The sequence below is a fragment of the Rasamsonia emersonii genome, assembly GCF_000968595.1.
Source record: "Rasamsonia emersonii CBS 393.64 chromosome Unknown ctg1118621760555, whole genome shotgun sequence".
NCBI classification, from domain to species: Eukaryota; Fungi; Ascomycota; class Eurotiomycetes; order Eurotiales; family Trichocomaceae; genus Rasamsonia; species Rasamsonia emersonii.
The window spans coordinates 400-25803 of NW_013562911.1; the positions used below are offsets into that span (position 1 = coordinate 400).

The following is a 25404-nucleotide window of genomic DNA, read 5'->3' on the forward strand; positions in this document are numbered from 1 at the left end:
TGAAGAAAGATACGAGAAGGGGCCATTTTTACGAAGGGCACGGAGAGGGCAGGGCAGGACAGGAAATGCGAATCAAAGCGGAATAGAAGAATATGGGGAGGATCATAGGATCATAGGATCGCAGGGAGATAAATGATTGATGGGTGGGTTGATGGAGGCCTGGGAGGCCTGGGGCAAGTTTCGTTCGCATCCGCTTTGGGTCAGGATACGATATGATACGGCGCGATTGCAGGAGCGACTGGGCTTGGCCTGGTTGGGCCTTGTTTTGTAGGGCCTTGCTGTCCCAAAGTCGGGGTTGGTGGGTGGTACATGTGCCTAAGGTTAGTAGCATCAAAATGCTCTCGCAGGAACGGAAGAAAGAAAAGGGAGATGTATGAAGCATAGTCCTTTCGCTGGTATTATCCAGATCAAGTTCTAACGGTATCTCTCAGAACGAGTCATGCTTGCTTGCTTCGCGAAGCATGCCTCGAACACCCGTCATGCTCCATACATACATCTAACTTGACTTACCCCTCCGGTAGTATTCCCTTCTTCAGACGTTAATCATCCAATCTCATCCTCCACAACAGCTACACCATGACAGAGCGAGCGGTTAGACAGCTGTCGGGCTACCCTTTTCCGCCGGATGGACTTCGATGTCTTGGGAGCTGCTGTCGAGATCCTTCAGATTGTGGAACCAAACACGCTTGGACTTCCGCCACCATTCTTCCAGCGCAATGATTGTAATGCCCGCCATGATGACGATGGCATAGTTCAGCAAGCCCGCATCCTGGTCGATGGCGCTGTCACTATACTGAGGCGCGCAGAGAACAGCGAACGCAAAGCCGTTCCAGATAAAAGTCACAATGGCCATCAAGACTCCGAATCTTCCCAGATCCCAAAAACCCGGCTGGAAAGTCTTGTGAGAGACGAAAGCGCGGCCAAACCCAACAAGCGCGTACGCAGCAATCGAACCAGCGGCCGAGGTCGATGTCAAACTTGCAAAGGCAACCTGAGAGGGCAACTGGGTGCAGAGGAGAAGGGCTGCAATCGTCGCGATGAAAATAACGGCGTTGTGCGGCTGCTTCGATTTCGAAACTCGGCAGAGGACGTCGCTAAAGGGGAAGACGGAATCTCGCGCAATGGCGAACACGAGTCTGGAGACGGCAACGAGGGAGATTGACGTGTTGAGGATAGCTCCAATCATTGAGACAATAGTGGCCACGACATGTGCACGCGGCCCCAGAGCCAGCGCATACATGTTGATGAACGGTTGCGGTGCGCTGGTGTTATAGAATGTGTCGATGGGAGGCATGCAGAACAGGAAGAGGATAATAATGACGAAGCCGCAGAGCGCCGATGCAACGGTTGACCAGAAGACGCCTTTGGCGGCGGCTTTCTTCGCAGAGACAGTCTCCTCGGCGACGTGGCCCGAGGCGTCTTCGCCAACCAGACAACTGCCAACCAGGAACCAAGACAAGATCCAATTGAGCCCGGGGCTCGTGCCTCCCCCGTTGTACGTGGACGTGAAGACAAATTCCGCCGACTGGAAGCCGTACGTGCGCGATACTCCGATGGGCAGCCAGATGAAGTTGAGAAGCATATCGATCACGATGACGATGAAGCCGGCGCGGAACACCCAGGCATAGTGGCGAGGCGGGAGGAAGTTCATTGAAGTCGCGATGGCGAGGAATAGCAGCGAGAAGGCCCATGCCACCGCTCGCGCCTTCACATCCGCGTTATCGTACGGAAAACTGGTCTTGGGATTGAAGACGACCACCTCCGAGACCAGATAATTTGCAACCCCGAAAGAATCGGTCGCCAGGAAAGAAGTCCACGCTACCAACGTCCAAGCGGCGACCAGGAACGAGACAAAGCGGCCCAGCCTGCCGCCTCCCCAGGATCTGAAAGCCCAGTAGTAGATGGACCCGGCAGCAGGGTAAGCGGAGCAGGCCTCAGCGAGAGTGGCTGCCGTGATGATTGATAGGATACTCCCGGAGACCCAGGAGCTCCACCTTTGCAACGATCATGTCAGCGAGCATATACTAAAGTAGAAGAATTGCATGCACATTTACATACATCGCCGCAGGTCCACCATTGCTGAGCGCGATAGAGAAGAGCACCCGAATGCCGCCTATGCAGTACAGGGCCGAGAACGAGCAGGCGAAGTTGTCGAACGCGCCCCAGCCCCGCGCCAGCACGGACTTGTACCCCAGCTTCAGCAGATCCAGGTCATCCTCGTTTCTGCCTCGAGTCGTCGGTTGTTGTTCTGCAGCTGCAGCTGCCCGTCTTCTTGGCTTTCTTGGCCGGTCTTCTCAGTAGGAGCGATGGCTGCAGCAGCCATTCCTGCGCTTTCAGCTGAGGAGTGCAGGTCCTCCATTATCCAGGGAATTGGGTTCTATATATCAATGGATAGATAACGAGTGGCAATGGTTCAAAAGCGACGAGATATCCATCGCAGAGGGAGAAATTTTGCTTATTTATTTATTTTCGTGTAGAAATCAAAGTTTTTTTTGATTTAATTACGCTGTTCGCGAGCAGCCAATCAGATGCCTTAAAACGCCCCATTTGGCCAATGGTAATAATATCCTCCGCACGGAGTAATCTTGTGCCGTCCTGTCAGTCGACCTGCCTCAACTTGCTAGATTCCTAAGATGATAGCTGAATTAGCCGTGATGTCAATGTTAAGTAAGATCGCTAAGTATCTCTTACATGCCCCGCGAAGGACTGAAGGTGAAGCAGGAGAACTGCCGGTCAGCTGATCAGGGCTGAGCCCTAATACATCACCTTCCCGAATTGCTTCTGGGCTCTTTCAACAGACAAAAATAAGAACAGCAGATGTGAAAAATTCAAAAGCAACAGAGGCTGGAAGAAGGGGGATGTGGGCCCTTTTTCACCATTCTACGGAGTATTTTGGCATTGGCCAGGTGAGGAAAGAGTGAGCTGTTAGCTGCTCGCGGACCTTTCAGTACATACATACGATAGAATCACCTATCTACCTTATATAGTCTGCACCCAAATTGAACATAGATCACATCTTCTTTGATAGCAGACATGTCAGCGCCAGCAACACAGTAGATCAAGGCAGCAACATGGAAGGCCGTGAACGGTCACGTGTGCAAATCCAAACACGCCTACGTTAGGTAATTACTATACTCTTAAGGTTGCTCCCCGAGTTGTAGCTGGCAGTCTACAAATATCCATGTAGATGCTCATTATTCCTCTATCTCCATGGGTAGCAGAGGTTTTTTTTCAGTAGACATTTTATTATTGGGACTAACATCAGCTTCACTGAACCACGCCCTTCAACATGGACGCTGGTCACCAAAGTCAACGAGAAACACCGACAGTTGGACGAGAGTGACTATGAGACTTACAAAACCCCCTCTTCTGCTTCGGCATTATTCGTCTGTCAAAACGTCGACAATCCCAGCGAAGAGGCCCTGATGAGGATCTACATGCAGCTTCCATACAAGGGCTCAGAAATGGACCGTCCCGAAGAAAGGGCAGAACAGGCTTCAGAAACACTCGACTCAATAGCTCAATCAGAATTCGATGCTCTCCAGCGCTTGACGGAGAAGCGCTGCGAATCGACGCCTACCCTCCTAGGCTACAAAAAGGACAAACAAGATGAAGATGGATTTGTTCCTGGCGGCTACATCTTCTACCTGTTGATGATTCGATTACCTGGCATTCGCCTCGGGCACAACATTGAAATGGATGCCCTCTTTTGGACTTTGCCTGATACCACGCGTGACGATATTCGCGAGGCATTCAAGGTTGCTCACACGTATCTCTCTCTCTCTCTCTCTCACATTTCTTTCTAGTAATGCCATATGATGACATGTTGGGTACATCAGTTAGAAGCCCATCAGTAAATAAATACATTTGCTAATATGCATATCTATCTATCTATCTATATCTATCTATCTGCCAAAAAAATAGGAATCTTATCGATGCAGGTATTTACCCCATGTTCACTGCACTTAAACGTCCTCTCTGGGATGAGGAGTCAAAGAAGATGTATTATTCCTTCTCCCGTTCTTCTTTCTAGCTTCTATTATCTCTGCTATAATTTGGTGTTCTTTACCAAAACCAATGTGAAATTCCCAAAGCTTACATCCCATTTATCTGATGACAGTTACATTATCGGGTTTCAACGTGCCTCCCCTATCGACCGACCAAGTCGTATCTGGCGCAATAAAATCTGGGGTCTATGGGGCTTAGCGATACCGCCCAGAGCATCACGCTGGTATGAGGAGGATTATGATGACACGGACATGTCTCAATGGAAACTTTGATCTCGGATTTGATTTGATTGCTTTCTTTCTACACATTTTTTTTTGGCTGAGAGTGCTCAGGATGCTAAGATAGAATCATTCGGTCGTGCTAACTGATTTCATGGTCACGGGAAACTCCAAAGAGCTACATTTCAAAATTGATGTAAAATGTATATAGATATATATATACAATCGCATTACAGACTAGAGTGGATATCGTTCAGCGTTAAAAAAAAGGAAGGGAAAATTAAAAATGAACTAAGAAGGGGAAAAAAGGGGGACAAAAAAAAAGACTAATACTAGAAGAAAAAGGAAATACCAAAAAAAAAAGATTACCCATCCCAAAAACACTGTATGCAACCATAACTCCATGTAAATGCATTGCGTGCGTTGCATCCTCCCAGATTGGAGGATATATATACCCGTGGTCATCGACAAAGGTCATCGGCAAGATGACACAAATGTGTGAAAAGAAAGGAACAAATTACCCATTGTCGGACACAGTCGTAGACAGTGGTATTCTGTCGTATCTGGCTCTCATGACTGAGACGCTCCGCCGCTCCCCGGGTTCCCTGGCACCGGTCTTCGATTCGGGACACCCGTACTGAACGTGCGGATACTCAGCCCCGGTCGTCCTGGCGGACTCCGTTGATCGGCTCGAGCAGATCCCGGCTGCTGCGGGGCACCGTACTGAGACTGCTCACTGAGATGATCACTCCCCTTGTGCGGAAAACTCGGCTGGCTCGTCGTCGTCGCTTCTGGCTCCTGGATCCAACTCTCGTCGGCGAGAGACTCTGGCCGCGAGCCCGGCGTTGTCGGGAGCATATCCACAGACTCGGATGAAGCACGCGATAAAGGGCTGTTGTTGGAATAGACCTTTTCATCCCTCGTGGAATCGACTGGGGCTTTGGCATCAGTGACGGGTCCTGAGAGTCCCCTATCGGCAGAGGTGTTGGGTGGGTTATACTCTGGGCGTGGGCCATCTATCGGACCAATCCCTTCTGCCATGGCGTCCTCATAACTCGGTGGTGCATCATCTGGCGGCTCATCTTCCTGGGCAAGGACTGCTGGGATAGAAGCCGGAGGAGCGGGATCGGGAGCGGGAGCTGGGGCGGGAGGAGGAGTAGGTCTTGCAGGCATGGGAGGCGGCACATCTTCATTAGCGGATGGACGAGGCGGTGGTTCAGGCCTGACACGCTGGATCTTTCCCTCTGCGGCCATGGCCTCCAGAAGCGCCCTTGGCGGAGCGATTCCAGAGTAGACCTTCACACCCAGTCTCAGAGGTAAGACGATAACCTGAGACTGAAACCAGAAGCGCACGTCAGGACAGGTGACCCTAAGAGGTTAAAGCATACCATACGTACCTGCATCGCTCCGGGTGCGCCGTAGGTCAGCCCAACCCGCACGTCTAATTCGTAGCTCCTGCGGATGTTGCATGTCTCGAAGGAGGGTGCGATGTTGGGAGGCAGGGGTATCCGATTCCACAAGCTAGCATCTATCTTCCACTCCGTCCCTACAGGGTCATTGCCTTTCCCAAGAGGCATGTTCATGTTGCTCTGACTGAGGATCAGCGTGCTCAGAGTCTCTACCCGCTCGAGATCGTGAGCACGGATGTGCGTGTAACCGATGAGCTCAATTTGCAGCAACTGCAAATATACCGGCTCGGGGCTCATGGATTGCTTCGTCACAAGGATTCGAAGTGGGATCGGCGCGTTGCAAGTGAGGATTGGAGGATTTGGTAATCGGGCGTCGACGGAGACCCGTACTGGTGGTTCTCTGGACGTGGTCAACGCAGGCAGCGACCTTTTATGGAACAGTCCCCTCTTTTTCTGAGAAGCGACAGGTCTCGAAAATTCGTGCTGACGTCGGGCGTACATCTCCTCATTGGGATTACCGCTCCTTGGGGGTTCAATTGGGAGAAAGTTGAAGTCGGCGAACTGTAGGATCGTGATTAGCTGTATGATCTGTATCGACGGTGCAGTAAAGTCGCGCGTACCGCTCGAATGTTCTCCTTATAGAACTGGGGCCGTACGACGGTGGCTTTGACATAGTATCTAATCTCTGCTTCTCCGGGAAAGGACTTTATCGACGGAGGCAGTGTCTTCTTCACGTGTCGATCCGTATCCCTCGCGACCTCGACTCGCAATCCCGTCATGTTTATATTCGTCATCATGGAATTGTGGTTGCTGCACGAGTTATTGAACGGGAACTGGACAACCCGTCAGTCAGCGCGCTATCGACTCCTGTCCAAACCGACATCACTCACTTTGAACTGAAACGGATATTCGTAGGTACCTGGAGCCAGAGTGAACGCCGCATGGGGGGAGCTGTGCTGGGCGACATCCGGACTCGGGAAGACGGTGGTGACTTTGTACAATATCTACTCGTGTGAGCCGGCTGTCGACTGAGCAATTGCGAAATCACAATGGGTTCCTCACCTTGTGGACTTCGAGCTCCGTCTTTTTCTTGTCCGAACCATCATGCCGCGGACCCGAGAGGCGCGTGCGACTCTCCCCTTCCAATTTCACATTGATCGAGCTTATCGAGGTATCTGTGTGCAGCTGGAGAATAACCCTGCCGGTAAGGACATCGAGATTGGTGAAATGGGCGTGTGGCCGGTCCAGATGGATTCTGGCTGCCATGGCGGGGGGATGGAGGGGAGGTGGAGCAGGCGACTAGGAGGCTCTACAAGTCAATCCGTCCGTTGCCTTTCGTGGAAGCATGGAGGTCAGATGCGCAGAGACCGGAGGAGAGAAACGAGCGCAGCATCAGTATTAATTGGGTGTTTTGGAGGGATGGCCAGAATGTAGAAAGCTGTGCCAGTACAAGCTAAGCATTCGGAAGCCTGATGACGTTTTTTGTTGGCTGGCCGGGCGGGATGCGCGAATCCGCCGCCTGCCGGACGCTTCGATTTCTACGGACAGCATAGTATCCCGTAACCTTCAACGCAGTCCATTCCACTAGTGTATGGTGAAACTACGGAGTACGACTATGCTCTGCTCATGTGGAGGATCTGCTGTATGTACCTGGTCTTCAAGCCATTCCATTCAGGGGATTGGTGCGAGCACAGCCTCATCTGGGCGCACTAAACCAAGCCCCGATACAACTGCCACTGTACCAGCTACAGCGATAAAACGCTTCTGCCTTGGCGTGCGACCTTGTATCCTGGGTATCGGATGCATCTATGGCTATGTGTAGAACCTGACTACAGGCATGTTCAGCTGGAGTTGTTGAAAAGGACATGACACGTATTCGTTTCCAAGTCATAAGCCCTCTTTTGCAAGCATGTCTGCTAGCGCATTCAGCCTGGTTATCATGAGACAAGGGGGACGTTATCTGCCGCATACCTGCAATGTCCAGGTAGAAAGCAATGGCATTGAACCTGTAATCCCAGAATGAATCAGCAGGCAATCAGATAACGATGAACAATCCTGTCGTGAAGGGTTTAGATACGAACTTTCTCTTTTTCCCTGTCAGCCCGCCTATAAGCCAATCGAGTCGATTGGTCCAGTTGATGAGATCCAGGTGATTGACGCCCACGAGCGTGCCCCTATAGCCAGCATCACCACCCCATTTACTGCTGGCGACACTAACCAATCCGTCATTTGGCCCCTCGATGTCCTCCAGAATCCGATGGGATTGGCGGAATATGGAGAACAGGCCTGGATGAAATAGAGCTCCGTATGAAAAGTACCTAGTCGAGAAGTCTCAGCAACTCCGGCCGTCTCCTGGATAAGACACCTAAATGAGAGCCACTGACTTAACATGCTCGACGTCAGGCGTATTGGGATTGAACTCCTCTTGCATATACTTGCGTGTTAACTGGCTGAAAGCGCGCGCGTCGAACTTGACTCGATCAATTAACGAAGACAGCCGACGTAGCCGAGCAACTAAGATGAAGTAAGCTTGTTATCCGACTTCAGCAAGGATCTTGTAACATTGAACGACAACAGACCATTGCTATCAACAAGTCCGACAAAATAGTCGGCTACAGCGGAACCTGCTCCAGTCAGCCATGTCCTAGTACCGTACCCATTCCTACCAACCGCGATGGGGAGTAGCAATCGTGGTTAGCGATTTTACATTGAACTCTGTCGGCTTTAACCTGGTGATCATGTAACGAGAGTCCAGTCCTCTTCACGGTGCATTAGCGACGCTCACTAGAAGAGCGCACAGCGCGTGGCTCACCCCTATGCACGTCAATGAGCGATACTTCCCTAGAAAACGACAGGGACATGTATGGTATCTCACCATACTATGACTGGGCAATGTCAGTCAGGTCTTGATTGGAATTCTTGCTCTGCAGGGATGGGAGCTTACGCAATGATATTGACATCTTTGCCTTTGGCGCCGGCACGAATATATCTGGCCAATTCTGCAGCACGCTCCTCGATCGATCCATACGGAGGCACCGTGGCAGTGATCACTTTGATTCCTTTCATGGACAAGGCGTCCTTGATACCGTACCAATACTGGATGGCCGGGAGGAAAGAACCGGCGATGCGGAGCTCATCGAAGCCGAGCAAACCATGCGCAAGCACAATAGTATGCGTCGGGGTTTCTGAAACTCGAGTTCAGTAGATTTTCGTTGAAAAAGGACTTATCGAGAACACTAACCATAGTTGGTCCGTATGAACGCATATTTATCCTCGATCAATTTCCCAAGATCCCTGAAGCGCGGATCATGCACGCTACCGTGCCGTTGTGAACTGCGCTCCGCTGGACGAGAACTGAAGCTCCGCCGCCTGCAACTAACACATAATTGCCTGCGATACGGCCGGACGTCAATTAGGATGGAACTGCATCCAAGGGTTCTAACGTCACATCTCATGTTGTATCTGCCTGGTTGGCGGACGATGATGTGAAGATACGGAGGTTCCGCCGTCGGTGACGCCATCAAGCAAGTCGCTCCGCGCTCAGCCAAGATGGCCGGAATCAGCTTCAACTGACTCGATTTGTAACTCATACACCATGCATTGCAATGGCCTGAAAATATACCTAATAATAGTAGAATCTCAGGAATTATGTAATCAAATCTACAGTTTTTGGGGCGCGAAGAATATCTCTCTTTTAGAGGTCGCACCGCCATGTCCACATCTATGGACAATGGAAGACGCAGTGTATTGTATCTCAGAACATATGTCATACAAGAATTAACAAGACCAGTTTCAGACTTCTTCTGACGTCAAGAAAGCCAAAACCCCTTTCCTCTTCTTCCGCCTATGCAGCCGCAATCTTCTCCGGCACTTCGGGCTTGACATTCACCACCGCGTTAATCAGGTCGCTTACCACCTTGTCGCCGTGCTTCTTGCCAGCCTCCTTGATCTCCTGGAGCCTCAGCTCGGCCTCCCTGTTCGCTTCCTCTTCGGCCTTCTTGTTACCGCTCGTGTGCTGCAAAAGATCACACAACGTCAGTCCGCGTGTCCTCGCTTTGCATCCGCTGATTATTGCACCAATGCGCAATCCTTGTCGGCCAAAATGCCGGGGATATTCTGAAACAGCATACCTCCGCTTCGAACTTCCGGAACTCTTCCTCCTTCTGCCTCCTGTACTCTTCGATTTCTTTCTGCGCCTCCGTTCTAGCGTCCTTTACTCGCTTTGTGCGGTCTATTCGAGTTAGCAGGGATTTCTCTCGTGCTGAAAACAGGCATCCTGAAACGTGGTCAGGCGGGGTTTGCATACATTCTCTGGCTAGACGGCGATGTTAGCTTGCGATTTGCCAGAGATCGACTCATGGAGCTCACCTTGCTGGACAATCTTCTGAGCTTCTCGCTCAGCCTATAATGTGCGAATTAGCTCCGCGATAACACGACCGGCGGTAATGCCCATATGGAAGACGACTTACATCCAGGAGGGTCTGGATGCCCGCGGAGTTCTGCGCAGACTGTAACTGGTCAGCATATCCAGTCACGCTAGTGCGTCATTAGAGGGAATAAATGAGATATACCATATTGAAAATCGATCTCCCTGGAGGAGTGATGAGATCGATATCAGGAAGGGAATGATGGAGACGGAGCAGAGTCGTGGAGCTCGCGATGGCAGCTTGGCCGCAATCGCCCCGGTGGGCCGCTGCGTCAACACGCAGTGGATTCTGCCGCCCCAGACCGCCGACATGCCAACCCGATTGCAGTATTTTGGAGCTCCGCCTGACAATAGACACGCTCATCATTGTCTCCATTGACGTTGCAGCCGCGTTCTTTTATTTTGTTCTCCTGTCTCCAGAGAGACAGGTGATTGACACCATGTCTCGGGCCTCCAAAGTGACCTTGGCCGCCACAACGCTTGCTGCGGCAGGCATCATCTACTTTGTCCACTGGGCGCAAGAAGCAGACAGAGCGGTAGGCCAGGTTTCCCCATGATGTCTGCGGACAGTGACGTCTCAATTGATTAATCTTGAATTGACACGTTCTGTTCTCAGGCAATGCACGCAGGCGTTCTGCGGGACGAGGAGAAGCAGCGCATCAAACGCGAACGGCAAGCCGAGTTTGAGATGCAGAGGCGGCTCGAGGAAGAATACCGAAAAATTCAACATGTTTCTGACGGCGGACAAGGCGGTGATGGGAATGGGGTAGGTCAGGGAACGTGACAACATTTGTATAGGATCGGCATGTTTTGTCTATTCTTCCGGGTCGTTGACTTCGGAGGTGGATTATTTCTTGCGATGGATATACCTCCCACAGGGTAAGTGGTCCTTTTCTCATGCAGGAGTATAAGTATAGTTTCCTATAAAACGGAGGCCTTTCAATTGCTAATTGTGTCCTTAGGCGCTTTCGACGCCATCGCTAGAGAAGAGTGTCGTTTACCGTTTCCCGATATCGGGATCAAAGCATGATTATAACCCAGCTCTGTACTATAACTGTACAATAACGAATATAAGAAATGTTCTGCTCAGATGAGATCCAGTTTTTTACTGGCTTCATATGCGCTAAAAGGAAAGGATATGATGATGACCTAGCCAACGGAAAGTGGCGTAGTTATTTCTGGAAAATGCGGGGGTGGAGATATCCATAGCATAGCTCATTGAGCGTCATAAGACAAGGACAACCGGCGCATTGACACGTCTGCTACTACACTCCTGGTCTTATACTGAACTGATACTTATATCGCACATATTGGAATTTTGGCGCTTCAGAGTGCATGCAATCCACTCAAGCAGTTGTTCGATTGATCATGCCCATATAGAAATTAGGCCCTGTTCGTACGATATCAGCAAATCCCTTCTTATAAATACGATTCTAATGTTGTCCTACAAGCGTCATGCCTTCTCGCTAACCTGCGTCACCTGACCACGAGAATAGGTCGGGTTGCCCGTTGAGGCAACTGAGCTGGCTACCGTCGCCCATCGGCGGATATCGTCGGAGGCCGGGAAAATTCCGGCCTCTTGGCAACTAACACAAATAAGCGCTGACGGTGTGACCTTGTTCTGGCCAATCAGGATCGTGCATGATATCAGATCTGGGGATGTCGATCTATGAAAATGATGCGATTACAGGGAATTTCTCCACGCAACTGGCGATAAAGAGATCTGTTACTGATCTGTGTGGTTTTCTATACCTTATTCTATCCATTAGAAGCTGAATTGACAAAAATTAGAGGGTTTTATAGGGCATAGACGCGCCTGACAGTGATATCTCAGCTGATCCCAATGCGGTTTAGCGCGAACCCGTGACCGTGTCTTGCCCTCCTTCTATAGATCGACTCCTCGCTGTGATAGACGACATGGATTGCTGCCTTTTCCATGCTTTTGGTCGATGAAATGCATCAAAATCACGTATTCAAGCTTAGATATCTCGTTTATAACGTTTTGACAGCGAATGCAACACTGACGTATTGGCTCCACTGCATTATACACTCTCTTGGGCAATGGTGGATGTGAGGCCGGAATTGATACCGGCCTCAATGAATATATAAGCCTGGCTTGTGTCCCGTCCAAAAACTCGAGTTTCTGCTTCTTTATTCTACCGTCCTGTGGTCGAACGAAGATCCTCAACACATATTGCTGCCTTTTTTGTCTTGTTTCTTAGCGCCTTCCTACTACCCCCTGGAGTGATCCACCCTTCTGGCCCTTCCCCGTACGAACCCTAAACTTCCTCCCTATAGAGGTAGAGTGTACCTGCCTACATACATATAGCATATCATCATCAGCCATATCATATAACATATATTTGTCTTGTCTCTTTATCTTTTAACCCTTCCTGAGCACCATGGCCGTCGCTGAGACTGTTCCACCGTCTACTGTGAAACACTTCCCTCACATCAATGATGACCCTTCTACCTTGCCCCCATCCCTTGATCCCTTCACCATCACTACCTCCACTGGCTTCCTGCCCTACAGGCTGGCCCCTGCTACACTGCCAGAGGCCTTCAAGCCCCTCCAGTCCCTTATGGACCGTCTTCCTGTTGTCAGGGATGATGGCTCTCCAGGTCTCTTGGCCACATACCAACTGGGCCCAACCGTTCATGCAGAGCTCCCTGACCTGACTGAGGAGGTGGACAAGCTTGTCACTAAGGATGGGAAGCCTGACCTGTTCACCATCACCACTGTGTTCCGGGACTATTCCTTCCTGGCCTCTGCATATCTGCTGGAGCCCTGCTGGGAGAACTGGTGCAAGAACCCTCAAGGAGGCTATGGATTAGGGAGGGATTTTCTGCCCAAGGCTATTGCTGGACCAATGTACCGCTGTGCTCAGATGTAAGTCTATCCTATGACGTATACCCTAATTGTCTGTTACCCTGTTGCTGGACCCATACTGAATTTATATAGACTGGACCTCCCACCTTTCCTGTCCTATGCTGCATCATACTGTCTCTTCAATTACACTCTTGACAAGCCATCAGAGGGATACCACTACAACAACCTCCGCCTGGTCAGGGCCTTCGAACGTGGACTCGACCCAAAGAGCTCCGAGGCTGGTTTCATCTTGACGCATGTTGACATGGTCAAGGAGACCGCGCCCCTGATCACTGGCGCAGTCAAGGTCCTCGACGCCATTGAGCAAGGTGGTCAGAGGTCTGCAGTCAACGATGGCTTTCGAGAGATTTTGAAAGCCATGGAGAAGATCGAAGCTTGCATGGAAGGTAGGTTCACGTCGCCGCCATCTTGTGTCTTGTCTGTTACAAGTTCAATCGTACACACTTGCTGACAACGACTGAAACAGAAATGTGGAAGAATTCTAAGCCCTCCGACTACTTATCCTTCCGTGTCTTCATCTTCGGCATCACCTCTCAGTCCATGTTCCCCAACGGGGTGGTGTACGAGGGCATCAATGACAACAAGCCCTTGTACTTCCGAGGGGAGAGTGGTGCAAATGACAGCATTGTACGACTTACGACTACCTAAAAAGAGTATAGAAGCAACATGTTTGTGCTAATCTTCTGTGTTCTAGATTCCCCTCCTCGACCATCTCCTGCAAATACCCATGCCGGACACTCCCCTGACAAAAATCCTCTACGAGTTCCGCGCCTACCGGCCACGTCCGCATCGCGAATTCCTCGCCTATGTTGCTGACCGGGCTGAAAAGCGCGGCGTCCGCGATTTTGCCATTCAGGATCCGGAGACGGCCATCCTGTACCTCAAGACGCTCGACCACGTCCGCAGTTTCCGCTGGCGCCACTGGCTGTTCGCCAGGGAGTATATCATCCGCAGGACGCCCCATCCTACGGCCACGGGAGGCAGTCCGATCGTCACGGTGCGTACACAATCCATTTAGTATGGAAGCATCCATAAACTGATCAAAAAATGCATTCATACAGTGGCTACCCAACCAACTCTCAGCCGTGATGGACCTGATGATTTCTACCTACGACACGTACCTCAAGGACAAGGACGACAACATCACAGACGACGGTGAGCATAGACAGAACGGGAACGCAAACGGGAATGCACGCTCTAACGACGATGCAGCCTTCATTGCCGCATACAGAAAGCAGCTCGCGTCGATGATGGAGGAGGTGCGCGATCAGCGGGAGAAGCTGGCTCGAGAGGTCGAGCGGTGGTGCAAGGAGCGGGGTGTGTAGATTATATAGATTAGTCTTGCTGCTTTTGTGCGACACAGCGTCACTGTTGTTATGGATGTACGATGTGCCAGTACGTAGTGTCAGCCTCTAAGAATAAAGCAATCTCATTCAGGAAGCAGTCAATACGCAGTTCTTAGTCAAAATAGATAGTTTTATCCTTCATCGTCTGAGGCAAGAATAATAAAATAATCTCCCTCCCTTCCTACCTTCCACTGAGATTCATTATAACTGACAGAAACTGGGACCTGTAAGTCAAGCAGTAAACACCGCTCCACTCATCCTCCTCTCCTCTCTTGCTGGGGGTCTCGGATTCGAGACTTGGTGTCGTCAGTAAAACCCATGCTGATTCTGTCAAACACAGAGAAGTTAAGGCAAAACTGGGGTTTTCCTAGCACCACCCAAGAACCTGGGTGCTAGAACTTTTTTTACCTTTTTAAGAAAGATATAAAAAATGAAAAAAAAGCTCACACCAAGAGTCCACCCTCCCAGGACCCGTTCGCTGATGCTACGAAAACTCCCCACCTACTTAGCTTTTGGCGGGCAGGGTGTTTTACTAGACCAATAATTGTTTTTTTTTTTTTGATATTTGGTATGGGGTTCTTGGAACCCAGAGGGATTCGAAGGAACGCTGGCCGTTCATCTGGATGTTAGTGGTGTAAGAGACTTAGGTTACTTATCCACTGCACCATCGCTGCCTGTGTGAGGAATTATATGGTCGGACTCCGCGGGGGAGGGGTTTGGGGGGGTGTTTGGTTCTTTGTCGACCTCATTGGCGCTGCCTCCCTCTTTGTTGTTTTGACCCCCTTTCAATTTTAGGTCATTTTAACTGGTTTCATTTCCAAAAGAGGCTATATCTAGTAGACTTCAATCAATCAATCAAGCCGCGTTGAAGATGCTGTAAGCATTAATTACCAGGAGAAGGAATACGCAGATGCAGAAGAGAAAGAGAGAGAGAAAAAAGGCAGAAAGCTGGTGGTGTTTTTGTGCCCTGAAATATTAATACTCCTATCCTATTCCATTCCGTTCCATTTCTTTTCTTCTGATCTGTTCTTCTTTTTCTTTCTTTTTCTTTTCGTGTCTTTTCCTTTCTTTATCCAGAAACGCCACCTTACTAGATCCCATAATTAATGAATTAATTAACTAGATGATGGAAAAGCGGATGATATGTGCAAAGTGTATCGTTGGCATCACATCGTATGTTTTCTCTCTCTCTCTCTCTCTTTCTTTATCTTCTCGTTGCGTCTTTTTTTTTCTCCGTTTGGAAAAGTCATTCTTGTCGATCACCTGATGATGGTGAGTCCTTGTTTCCGGCCAAACTCGATCGCATCCAGCGACACATTTTCGCAGCCTTTTAGATTGACGATTTCAATCAGGGGCTTTCGATCATTGTCGGCTTGCGGATCATCCGACGACTGCGGGGATGAGTTCTCTGATCTCTTCTTCTGTCGTCTCTCCTTCTCCGCCACACGCATGTCGACAATGCTCTTGATCGTGACCCCGGAGACGGCGGTGTGGGGAATGTTCAAGATCCGTAACTCGGGCATCGATTCGAGAAGCTGTCTCACGGTCGCGTCGTCCAAGTGGTACATGCCCTCCAGAGTGAGAGTCTGCACCCCCTTCAATGCGCGGGTCCCAGAGGCAAGGCGTGCAATATCTGAACCACTGATCTTGAAGCAATTCTTGACCTCCAACACCCTCAGAACTGACTTGTCTGGGCTTAAGAGACTAGCAAGCCGTGAAGGTGTCACCCAGGCAAAGTCGTCGAGCACAAGCGTGGTGAGGTTAGGGAGCTGCCGATAACTGTGAACTGTGTTATCCTCTACGTCATGCAGTTTGCAGCTCTGAATGCTGAGATGTTCAAGGGTTGAAGGCAGGAACATGTTCCCAATCAGTTCGAGATAGCTGAGGCTGAGCTTCCGCAGCCTCGGATGGAAGAGACTTTCAAGTTCAACGAAATACCCGCTGTGCACATCTTCCGCCCCGCAGCGTAGACTCAATTCTTCGAGGTTAGGCAGAGGCTCTACCCTGATTTTGTTATAATCTTGGAAGCCATCGTAGCAAGGTAGACGCAGTTCCAGAGCACCAACAGCGAAATCGTTTTGGGGTGTGGTCAGGGCCAGCGCTTTCAGATTCGGCAGTCTTCCCGAACTAAGATGGTTATCATCAGGTGACCGAAGGCTTTGATGGACCTCCAATCTTTCAAGATTGGGAAGGTTGTCCAAGAACTTCACCATGCATTCCCGAGTCACAGGTATGTCACTTGATATGATGAGAGACTTCAATTTCTTCGACGTCTTGAAAAGATTATATAGCCTGTCTCCGTCGTATCGGCCCGCAACCTGCAGATGCGTCAGATCGGGACACCGACTAAGGAGCTCCAACACTTTGTCCATGGCCGACGGGATGACGTGGTCGATGGTAGCATGAGTTAGCATCCCTTTTGATCGTCTGAGATAAGAACGTATGGCAGACATCGAGACAGTGGAACGAGCCCTGGAAAAATCCATGTGCAGCCACAGCTCACGAATCGAGCTCAGAAATTGTGCCCATTTCTTCGAGACTCGTAGGATTGCCCTAAGGAGACGAAAATTAGAAATCCAGAGAAACAACGTCATTTCACGGGATGGCATACACAATCTGCTTGAAGTTTAAATGACGAAGGACCATTACAGCAATCTCCAGAGGTAACACATCGAAAGGATCTCTGAATTTTGCAGCCATTCTATCTTGGAGCTTGTCATGGAGCTCTTGCAAAATCTGTAGTGGATCCGTTAGTATTCGTGTCCCATGTCCACCTTCGTCATCAATTGTCTTGTCTCACACTGCGGCGGGGATGGTCCTTGGGTAATGTCTTCAGACCATAAGCGTACATATCAAGCGCCTTTTCAGGCTTTTTATTCAAGAGAAGGGCTTTGGCAGCGCGGAGATATCCCTGCCGCTCAGTCAGTGAATCTGCAGCCGTCGTCAGGACTATTTAAATGGCAGCCTGTACTCGCTCATCGTGCCGCTCTCTCTTGATCATCTGCTTGGCATCCCGCAAGGCAAGCTCGAAATTTCCCTGTTTGCAGTATGTTGCTGATCGATTGTCCAGGATTCCCAAAACGTCTGCATCGTCGCCCTTCAGTGCCTTGTACACAGTCAGGAATGATCCTTGCAAATGAAATTTTTTTTAAAAAAATAAATAAATGAAAAATAACCAAAAAATTATAATCAAAGCAAATGAAAAGGACTCGTTTTCTCAAGTGGGGATTACCTGGGTAAACACTTCGACTGCCTTATCATAGTCTCCGCGCCGATAGAGTTCCTGACCATGTTGCTGGATCTGGGCCGGACCACTCCATGGAACGCCTGTCACAATTGATCTGTCAGGGACTGATGTTTCTTGTGTAGCCATCACAGCACAAACCTCGACCATCCATAGTTTACCTCAAAAGATCCGTCGTCATTGAATCTAGTCTGGAGCTAGGATTGCTACCTACTTCGTAAATTAACGATAAGCGCAATATTAATACCGACCGCGCGGAACGCGTCGTGACGTGTGAAGAATCATGTGATGTTAGGTCATCACGTGATGTTTGCAACTTGCCTGATTGGTTCTTGTTGACCGCCATACTGCTGTGTTTACTTTCTTCCCTTTTCGGCGGTCTGAAAACTAGCCCGGGATCACAGCGTCGAAGGGGAGCATCCCTGCGACACCACACGCCATGGAGGCGCACAATTTGCAGACAGCATCGACGTATATCAACAATCTACTGCTTGCCCGTGGCCTGCTCAAGAATGGCAAGGCGATTGATTTTGCCCGGCCCGAGAATGGAGGAGGGATCGATGCAACGATGGCCAAGATCATCAATCTCATCAATGACCTGGTTATAAGAAGAGATGTCAGTGACGAGCTATGAATTCCTCATAATCAGTGGACTAACCAGAATAATAGCGAGAAGCTGAACATCGAGAGAATCTTGCGAACACAATCCAATCTTTACGTGCGACTGAATCCCAGCAGGCACTCGAAATTGTACGCAGACTTTTTCCACGAAACGCAGAAACAGATCGCTAATTTGCTTTGCATCATCTAGGAGAGACTCAAGTTGAAAAATTCCGAGTTATCTCGCTCATTGGCCCTGGCTGAGGGTCAGGAGCGTGCCTTTAAAACGAACCTTCGAAATGCGGAAGCTACCATCCGTAGCTTAAAAGACCAGGTGCAGAGGATGAAAACAACGATCCAGCAAGTTCGGGCGCAGTGTGCGAATGATATCCGCAAGCGAGATGCCGAAATGCAAAAGCTGAAGTCGCATTTAGCGGACCGTCAGCGAGGGAAACGGGAAGGCCTGGGAGTGACGACGATTAATATCAATCCGGTACCCGAACGGAACTCAAGATCTCGACTGGTCTCTGGAGGGCCAGATGTTAATAGTCCTGGTTACAGTCTGAAGCAAGAATCCACTGAGTTTTTAACAGAACTCTGCCAGAGTTTGAGCGACGAAAACGACACCCTCATCTCCCTCACGAGGAACACCATCCAGACTCTAAAGGAGTTGCAAGGCATATCGAATACCCCAGAAGGAGGCGACAATTCCAGCCTAGGCGCCTCTGGAAGTGTCCACAAGAGTGGCCAAGGACCAGTCGCGACGCTTCCTACTTCGTGTGAAGAGTTGACTGCTGAGATGAACACGGTGCTTGATCACTTGAGAACATTACTGACAAACCCGTCATTTGTACCTCTCGAAGAGGTTGAGGTCCGCGAAGAGGAGATTATGCGTCTGCGAGAAGGGTGGGAAAAGATGGAGAGCCGGTGGAAGGAAGCCATGGCGATGATTGATGGCTGGCATAAGCGGATTTCCGATGGCCTCGATTCAGCAGATGTTGAGGAACTGAAGAAGAGCATGGGCTTGGATCTGGGAAGGGCTCGGTCTGCGGCTGCGGGCGTGAATGGGCCGCCAGTGATATATGAAGACGAAGATAGAGCTGAGGACTGCGAAGAAGGCGAGGAGGACGACGATACTCCTGAAACGGATGCGAAGGTTTTGAAACCAACGCTGGCCAAGCGCCCGATGCGCGCGTTAGGCGAGAGGAACGGAAATATCGGATCAAAGTCACCGCGAAAGGTCTCTTTTCATGAAGAGCCCATGGATCCCGCCGGCAAAGTAGATGGCGAGGAAGAGGAACTAATGTTAAAGGCCCATACTTCAGAGACTGTCACGCAAAGGCCAGCACGAAGGAGAACGTCAACCAAAATTCCACGACAGGTAAGGGATGGACAAAGAATACGGATCGACAATGAAAAGATCAGACTGACATTCATTTTGAGCAGGCTCATCGAGGGCCACGGCTGTCTGTTGAGGAGAAGCTTGCTGCGGTGGAAGCGGAAGCGCAAGCGGCGGCTGAGGAGAACAGCAAACAAGACACGCGCAAGAGGAGCAGAGGCCAGGTCAGGAAGTCGCAGGGTCGGAGACGAAGTACCTTGACGCATGAGGAGCTGGAGCAGTTGATGGGAGTTAAGGAGTGATTTTTTTGTTTTACTACATAGCATGTCATTTTGCACTGTTTGGCTCATAGATACCCTGAACATAAGGAGCATCGGGTGTAAAACAGCTTGCATAGCGTGCATAGACAATGAAAAGTGACTTTATATTCTGCAAGGGTGCGTTAATATATTTTCCTGTTTCTTTTTATTTCCCCTCTCCTTTCCCGAAAACACTGCATTGTGTTGTAATGTTACACCATTGAGCTGCGAGCTATATACTGGTATATAACGATTGATTGGTTTAGTTCTTCATATTGTCGTTCCCATCCATCCTGAAGAAAGTGAGTATTTCTTTTCTTTTCTTTTCTTTTTTTTAGAAAAAAAAATACTCCATACCTACCTACCTAATTCATTCGCCAATAAGTACTTTTTAATTGCTAATACAGAGGAACATCCAACCTCCTCGAGTTTAAAAATATCACCTAGCCGCAGAGTAATAACTACGTAATAAAAGAGTATATTGTGCCAAAATAAGTGAATTCGAGGTAGTTCAGGGTAGATTTCAGCGCTGAACATTTTACTCTGTATCACTTTCCACCTTCCTAATCGGGCATAATAACTTAAATCAACATCGGAAGTGTAGCTCCATCTTATACAATACGAGTTTTTATACTTGGTTTTATAGTTTGATTGAATCGAAAAAATTTATTTCCCGCTAAATCAGAACAAAGTTCTTCTCCTAGTCCCATGGTTGACTGGTTCAGCTATTCTATAACTACCGTCGAGGCGTTATATCGGGTCATGTGCCGCTGACTGAAGCAGATTAACGGTGACGGGCCCGCACCGGAATCTCTTGCCAGAATCGTGGCCAGAGAGCGGAAGATTTATTCCTGAATTGAACGAGCAGGAGTTAGGCCGGATTTTAAAGTTCTTAACTGGTTGTTTTGGGCCAATCATTCGTATCAGTCAATAATCCATGCACTGCGAAGACGATGCCCTCAATGCTTAGACACCAGCCAAGATGGCTAAGCTCAATGACTCCCAAGGTTACTCATGTAATTAGATTATTCAGAATAGTGGCGTATGGGAATTGTTCAAATACAGAATCTCCCTTATGGTTTGCCAAATGGATCCAGTTCGGCAGTATGTCCGTCGACGGAGAATCCCCGCATACAATCCCCGGATTTCTTCCCCACCGCTACTGCCACGCTGGTGAAGCTAAGGCGCTCACCGTTCTTGAAAGCGACTTCGACTTCATCTGGAATGGAAATTCTACGGATTATCATTGGGCCCCGCTTTGCTAGGAGGCTTGTGGGGGAATTCCCCGTTCCTGAAGCTTCTATAATGACCGTCTGTCTTTCCTTCCAGCCTGCCGGGTATATATTTTGCTGCGAGTCGGACGAGCTTGTCCGACAGAATAATCAGCGATGATGGTTTTGTACAGCCTTTCTTCAGATTGGATTGCATTCACTCCCTGAAGTTCTGCGAGACACGATAGGCTCCTATCACGATGCCGTACTTGGGCCTCAGGGGCAAGAAGCTCCTGGCAGCAGTGACTGCTTCTGCTGGCATGGGCTTCATTCTTTTTGGTAAGCACTTTGCCAATCGTCTCAACAGCCAGCTGACTGGAATTTCTCTAGGCTATGATAACGGAGTCATGGGTTCCGTTCTGGGCGCTCCCTCCTTCGAGGAACAATTCCACCTCAGCTCCACCATGGAAGGCACCATGACAGCCATGTTTGAGCTTGGATGCATCATCGGCGCATGGAGCGTGAGCTTGTTTGGCGAACCTTGGGGAAGACGCACCATTATCCATATGGGAACTCTCTGTGTGTGCATTGGCGCAGCCATCCAGACCAGTAGCTACTCTACCGCTCAATTGATCGTTGGCCGGATCGTGGCAGGCATAGGGATGGGTTTTATCACTAGCAGCGTACCCGTGTGGCAAGCGGAGACGTCTCCCGCGTCTATTCGGGGTACGATGGTCTGCTCTTCTCTGTCATTTGTGCTGCTAGGCCAGGTAGTATCCTTCCCTCTACAATGGCTACGAATTGGGACACTGACAGTGGCGTAGTTGATTGCATACTGGGCGGAATATGGCACCAGCCGGTATAGTAGTAGCTTCTCGTGGAGATTTCCTTTTGCCTTGCAGGCGATTATCGCTATTATAGTCAGCCTCATGCTCTTCTTCATGCCTGAGTCCCCTCGTTGGCTGTTCAGCCATGACCGGGATGAAGAGGCGGTCCAGGTTCTTAGGTGCCTCAGCTCTTCTGCGGATGAAACTAAGGTAGAAACGGAGGCCGAAGAAATCAGGGCAGCAATCATATATGAGAACTCTGTTCAGCGAGGCTGGCTAGACTTGTTCAAAGAAGACAACGTGCGCTCGCGCTGGCGGGTCGCTCTTGCAATCGGCCTCCAGTCGATGCAGCCATTCAGCGGGAGTGCTGTCATCACGTACTACCAGACAGTCATGTAAGCTCTTCAAACCAACTAACTGCGAATTCACAGCCTCCAGAGTAGACCAGCAGCTGATACTGTTGCAGCTTTCAGAATTCCATTGGCATGGACCGCAACCAAGCGCAGTTAATGTCAGGCTATCTCTCCATCTGGTTCCTCGCCGCTTCTTTTCTCACCTGGTTCCTGATCGAGCGCGCGGGACGTCGGCCCCTTTTTCTGATCTTCTGCATTGCGATGGCAATTGCCATGGCCGTCATAGCCGCGATGGTAGAGGTGAATACTTACGCATCCGGGATCGTTGCCGCCACGGCGATATTCCTGTACGAAGCATTCTTCACCTGGGGATGGATGGGCAATCTCTGGTGCTACACTGCCGAAATCCTGCCGCTCGACTGCCGAAGCAAGGGGATGGGATTTGCGGTCGGTTGCCAGTGGGTGTGGAACTTTGTCATGATTTTCGTCACGCCGATTGGGTTGGCAAACATCGGCTGGCGAATGTATATCAGTAAGTGCACCTGCGTGACATTTCTTTTGGTTAACTGTCTCCTCGCAACTCTTGGAACTATCCACATGATTCTAACGACCTATCAATCCAGTCTTCGCAATCTTCAACTTATCTTTCTTCCCTATCATATACTTCTTCCTCCCGGAGACCGCTGGTCTAAGTCTCGAGGTTTTGGACGCAGTATTCGTCGATAAGGCGTCCAACCCAGTGAAGAAGGCAGGAGAGTTCCGAAAGAAGATCAAGAGGGGCGAGGCGATTGTTCTTCGGGACGAGCTTGAAGATGCACTGGGGAGTGGTGAGAAGGCCCAGGCTCAGGCCAGATATGTGGAAAGAATGGGAAAAACAACGCCATGAGTTTTGTCTGAAATAGCTGTCTTTTCATCACTGTTTGCAAGACGTTATCGGCTACTTACTACTTAGGTTTTACTATAGAAAGCGAGACGAAGTGGAAATATAAAACGACGGCCAACTAGCTGTTTATTCACGAAATAAGGCTAAGAGAATGCAACGCACTACGAATACCGTCTAATTAATATACGCTCAAAATAAAAAAAAAGGCCTTCATAAGTATCCAAAAATAATCAGAGTCGATCTGATACCAAATTAAAAACTAAGAATATTTAGAGCTGCCACAATCTTGCATGCTGGTGCTGACCAAACTCCACTAAACCTAACAAGGAGACATCATCTGATTGAAATTAATCCTTCGAGGCTGAAAACTGCAGAAACGAGCGAATTGTATGGCTCTAAAGTATGGGGCAAGATTGATATATCTCTGGATATGTATCAGTAAGCAACTAAATTTAGTCCGTGTCATTAGTAACTATCATTACTACTTGCTACTATAACTTGCTACAGTTCTGCTCTTAGGTATACTGCTGCCTATACTGTATACACGTAGTACTGCCTTGTAAGTAAGCCTATCAAGGTGCTTACCAATAATTCAAGTTCTTAGTAAGTTATTTAAGTGCTTACGGAGATGCTTATGATATAATATATCATAAAAATAGTCTTTATAGCAGACAAGCAAGGCAGGATAGCAGATAACAGCGTAGTCATGACAAAGTCAGGAACTACATAAGGATACGTGCCTCTGACTCTGGCTTTTTATTTCTTATTTCTTATTTCCTTTCTTTTCTTCAGTCTCATCTCTCGAACTCAAAGCTCAGTATTATCCATTGATTGAACTCAACCTGCCCACCGTAACAAAAAAGATTAATTCCACCATGAAGGCATCATTCCCCTTCATGCTTCTCATCACCAGCTTCGCGCTCGCAACACCACTGAATCAGAACAATAACAACAACAATAACCTGGGCCATTACTACAAAAGACAATGTGGCTGTGCTGCCTGTGGTAATGTGATCAACTGCAACATCCCTGTATGTCGTTGTATAATATAATAGCACTGCCATGATATCATGCTTTTATGCAAATAAAGGCTGCTGGGCTGATATAGAAGCGAAAATAAGATGAATCACCTATATGTCAGGAAGGTTTTTATGATGGTTGTGGGGCTTGTGTAAGAGGGGATTTTTCTTTTTCTTTTTCTTTTCTTTTTCTTCTTTTTTTTTCTTTGTTTCTATCACTTTCACTTTCTGTTTAGGACTTGTGATAAAGAAAAGATAGTACACAGGTCTGATAAGTATTTATGCGAATAGGGCTGCTGTTGAAGGACGTTCTTATTGAAAAATATAATTAATTGATAGGATAGCGTTATCAAGTGCGACAGCACTGACTTATGGAGTCACTGCTATTGAGCCTACGGGCCAATTCATTTTAAATTTACAGGAAACAGTTGCATGGGATATTGCTTCCCCTTTGAAATTGAGTATTTGTATTCCTGTCTTATGAATCTCAGATGGACTCTGCTTTGAATCCTGAAACAAGACACCATATTTCCTATTCGTTTTATTGATTCCTAAACTGCAAACTCTCTGATTACTATTGTCTCATAAAAATCAACGGATTCTGTGCTATTTTTATTGACCAAAAGTCAACTATGGCGCTGCGGTTTTCAGTGTCGATTAAGAAGTAGATGTTCATCTATATTCTGCAAAAGGGTCAAAAGAGAAAAGCGGGCTCACACATTATTCATATATGAAACATACTAGAGAGAGGAGACCGACGATTGGCTCTTCGACGCCGAGGTGAATGAATGGGTCCGACTTCCTACTGTTGAGAGAACAGACCATTATTATGTACTAGGACAGCGGCTCTTCCACCCGTCTTTTATCTTCTTTTCTTTTCTTTTTTAACCTTGAGCGTTTTTCCTGGCGATCTCAACAGTTCATGTCGTCGATCTGCTGATTTCTGAGTTGCGTTGCATAACACCAAAGGACCATCCTATCATCGGTCATTGTTAGCCGCCGAGGGTGTTGCATCGTCACTCACCCATCCAACTCAGCAATCCAGATCCAAGAATAGATACTATCGACAATGCACAGCGACTGCACTGATACAGGGCTGCCAATGAACCGTACGCAACTCGAAGAGTACCTGACGAGCGAGACGCTCACTGCCCCTGCATACGAGAACGGTAGTTTGCCATCCCGTCGATGAGATGGCCTCACAGTCGCTGGAAATCCTCGACGAAATCGAGCCTATTAAACGGCAGCGTTGGTCCTGCATTATCTCATGCCCAACAACCAAAGGTATGTACAGTAGTCCATTTCTCGCCTTTGAACTTTCGCCAATGTCTT

At 48.9% G+C, this 25404-nt stretch overlaps 9 protein-coding genes across 9 annotated transcripts; 5 read left to right on the forward strand and 4 right to left on the reverse strand.

Moving 5' to 3' along the window:
- Positions 1-592: 592 nt before the first annotated feature.
- T310_7515 (Isoflavone reductase) lies at positions 593-2077 on the reverse strand (the record flags this gene model as incomplete). Its single annotated transcript, XM_013469679.1, has 2 exons — positions 593-1994; positions 2055-2077. 2 exons carry the CDS (start codon positions 2075-2077, stop codon positions 593-595), a joined length of 1425 nt encoding a protein of 474 aa, XP_013325133.1.
- A 994-nt stretch (positions 2078-3071) lies between these two features.
- Positions 3072-4033, forward strand: T310_7516 (uncharacterized protein; the record flags this gene model as incomplete). The annotated part of the gene is made up of 3 exons (XM_013469680.1): positions 3072-3088; positions 3266-3769; positions 3925-4033. 3 exons carry the CDS (start codon positions 3072-3074, stop codon positions 4031-4033), a joined length of 630 nt encoding a protein of 209 aa, XP_013325134.1.
- Positions 4034-4796: 763 nt separating this feature from the next.
- T310_7517 (Arrestin (Or S-antigen) domain protein) lies at positions 4797-6901 on the reverse strand (the record flags this gene model as incomplete). Its single annotated transcript, XM_013469681.1, has 5 exons — positions 4797-5561; positions 5624-6196; positions 6256-6468; positions 6526-6639; positions 6698-6901. 5 exons carry the CDS (start codon positions 6899-6901, stop codon positions 4797-4799), a joined length of 1869 nt encoding a protein of 622 aa, XP_013325135.1.
- Positions 6902-8575: 1674 nt separating this feature from the next.
- T310_7518 (uncharacterized protein) lies at positions 8576-10425 on the reverse strand (the record flags this gene model as incomplete). The annotated part of the gene is made up of 8 exons (XM_013469682.1): positions 8576-8820; positions 8877-9257; positions 9343-9388; positions 9549-9650; positions 9766-9866; positions 10004-10037; positions 10105-10143; positions 10207-10425. 8 exons carry the CDS (start codon positions 10423-10425, stop codon positions 8576-8578), a joined length of 1167 nt encoding a protein of 388 aa, XP_013325136.1.
- A 2038-nt stretch (positions 10426-12463) lies between these two features.
- T310_7519 (indoleamine-pyrrole 2,3-dioxygenase) lies at positions 12464-14841 on the forward strand (the record flags this gene model as incomplete). The annotated part of the gene is made up of 8 exons (XM_013469683.1): positions 12464-12951; positions 13024-13337; positions 13418-13578; positions 13646-13948; positions 14013-14268; positions 14315-14346; positions 14512-14523; positions 14740-14841. 8 exons carry the CDS (start codon positions 12464-12466, stop codon positions 14839-14841), a joined length of 1668 nt encoding a protein of 555 aa, XP_013325137.1.
- A 715-nt stretch (positions 14842-15556) lies between these two features.
- Positions 15557-16997, reverse strand: T310_7520 (Leucine Rich Repeat domain protein; the record flags this gene model as incomplete). The annotated part of the gene is made up of 2 exons (XM_013469684.1): positions 15557-16850; positions 16909-16997. 2 exons carry the CDS (start codon positions 16995-16997, stop codon positions 15557-15559), a joined length of 1383 nt encoding a protein of 460 aa, XP_013325138.1.
- A 983-nt stretch (positions 16998-17980) lies between these two features.
- On the forward strand, positions 17981-19782 carry T310_7521 (uncharacterized protein; the record flags this gene model as incomplete). Its single annotated transcript, XM_013469685.1, has 4 exons — positions 17981-18157; positions 18211-18291; positions 18353-19522; positions 19567-19782. 4 exons carry the CDS (start codon positions 17981-17983, stop codon positions 19780-19782), a joined length of 1644 nt encoding a protein of 547 aa, XP_013325139.1.
- A 1468-nt stretch (positions 19783-21250) lies between these two features.
- T310_7522 (uncharacterized protein) lies at positions 21251-23056 on the forward strand (the record flags this gene model as incomplete). The annotated part of the gene is made up of 5 exons (XM_013469686.1): positions 21251-21329; positions 21381-21760; positions 21815-22212; positions 22284-22702; positions 22794-23056. The coding sequence occupies 5 exons, from the start codon at positions 21251-21253 to the stop codon at positions 23054-23056; spliced, it is 1539 nt and encodes a 512-aa protein (XP_013325140.1).
- An 872-nt stretch (positions 23057-23928) lies between these two features.
- Positions 23929-24556, forward strand: T310_7523 (uncharacterized protein; the record flags this gene model as incomplete). The annotated part of the gene is made up of 3 exons (XM_013469687.1): positions 23929-24084; positions 24199-24224; positions 24412-24556. 3 exons carry the CDS (start codon positions 23929-23931, stop codon positions 24554-24556), a joined length of 327 nt encoding a protein of 108 aa, XP_013325141.1.
- Between the last annotated feature and the right edge of the window lie 848 nt (positions 24557-25404).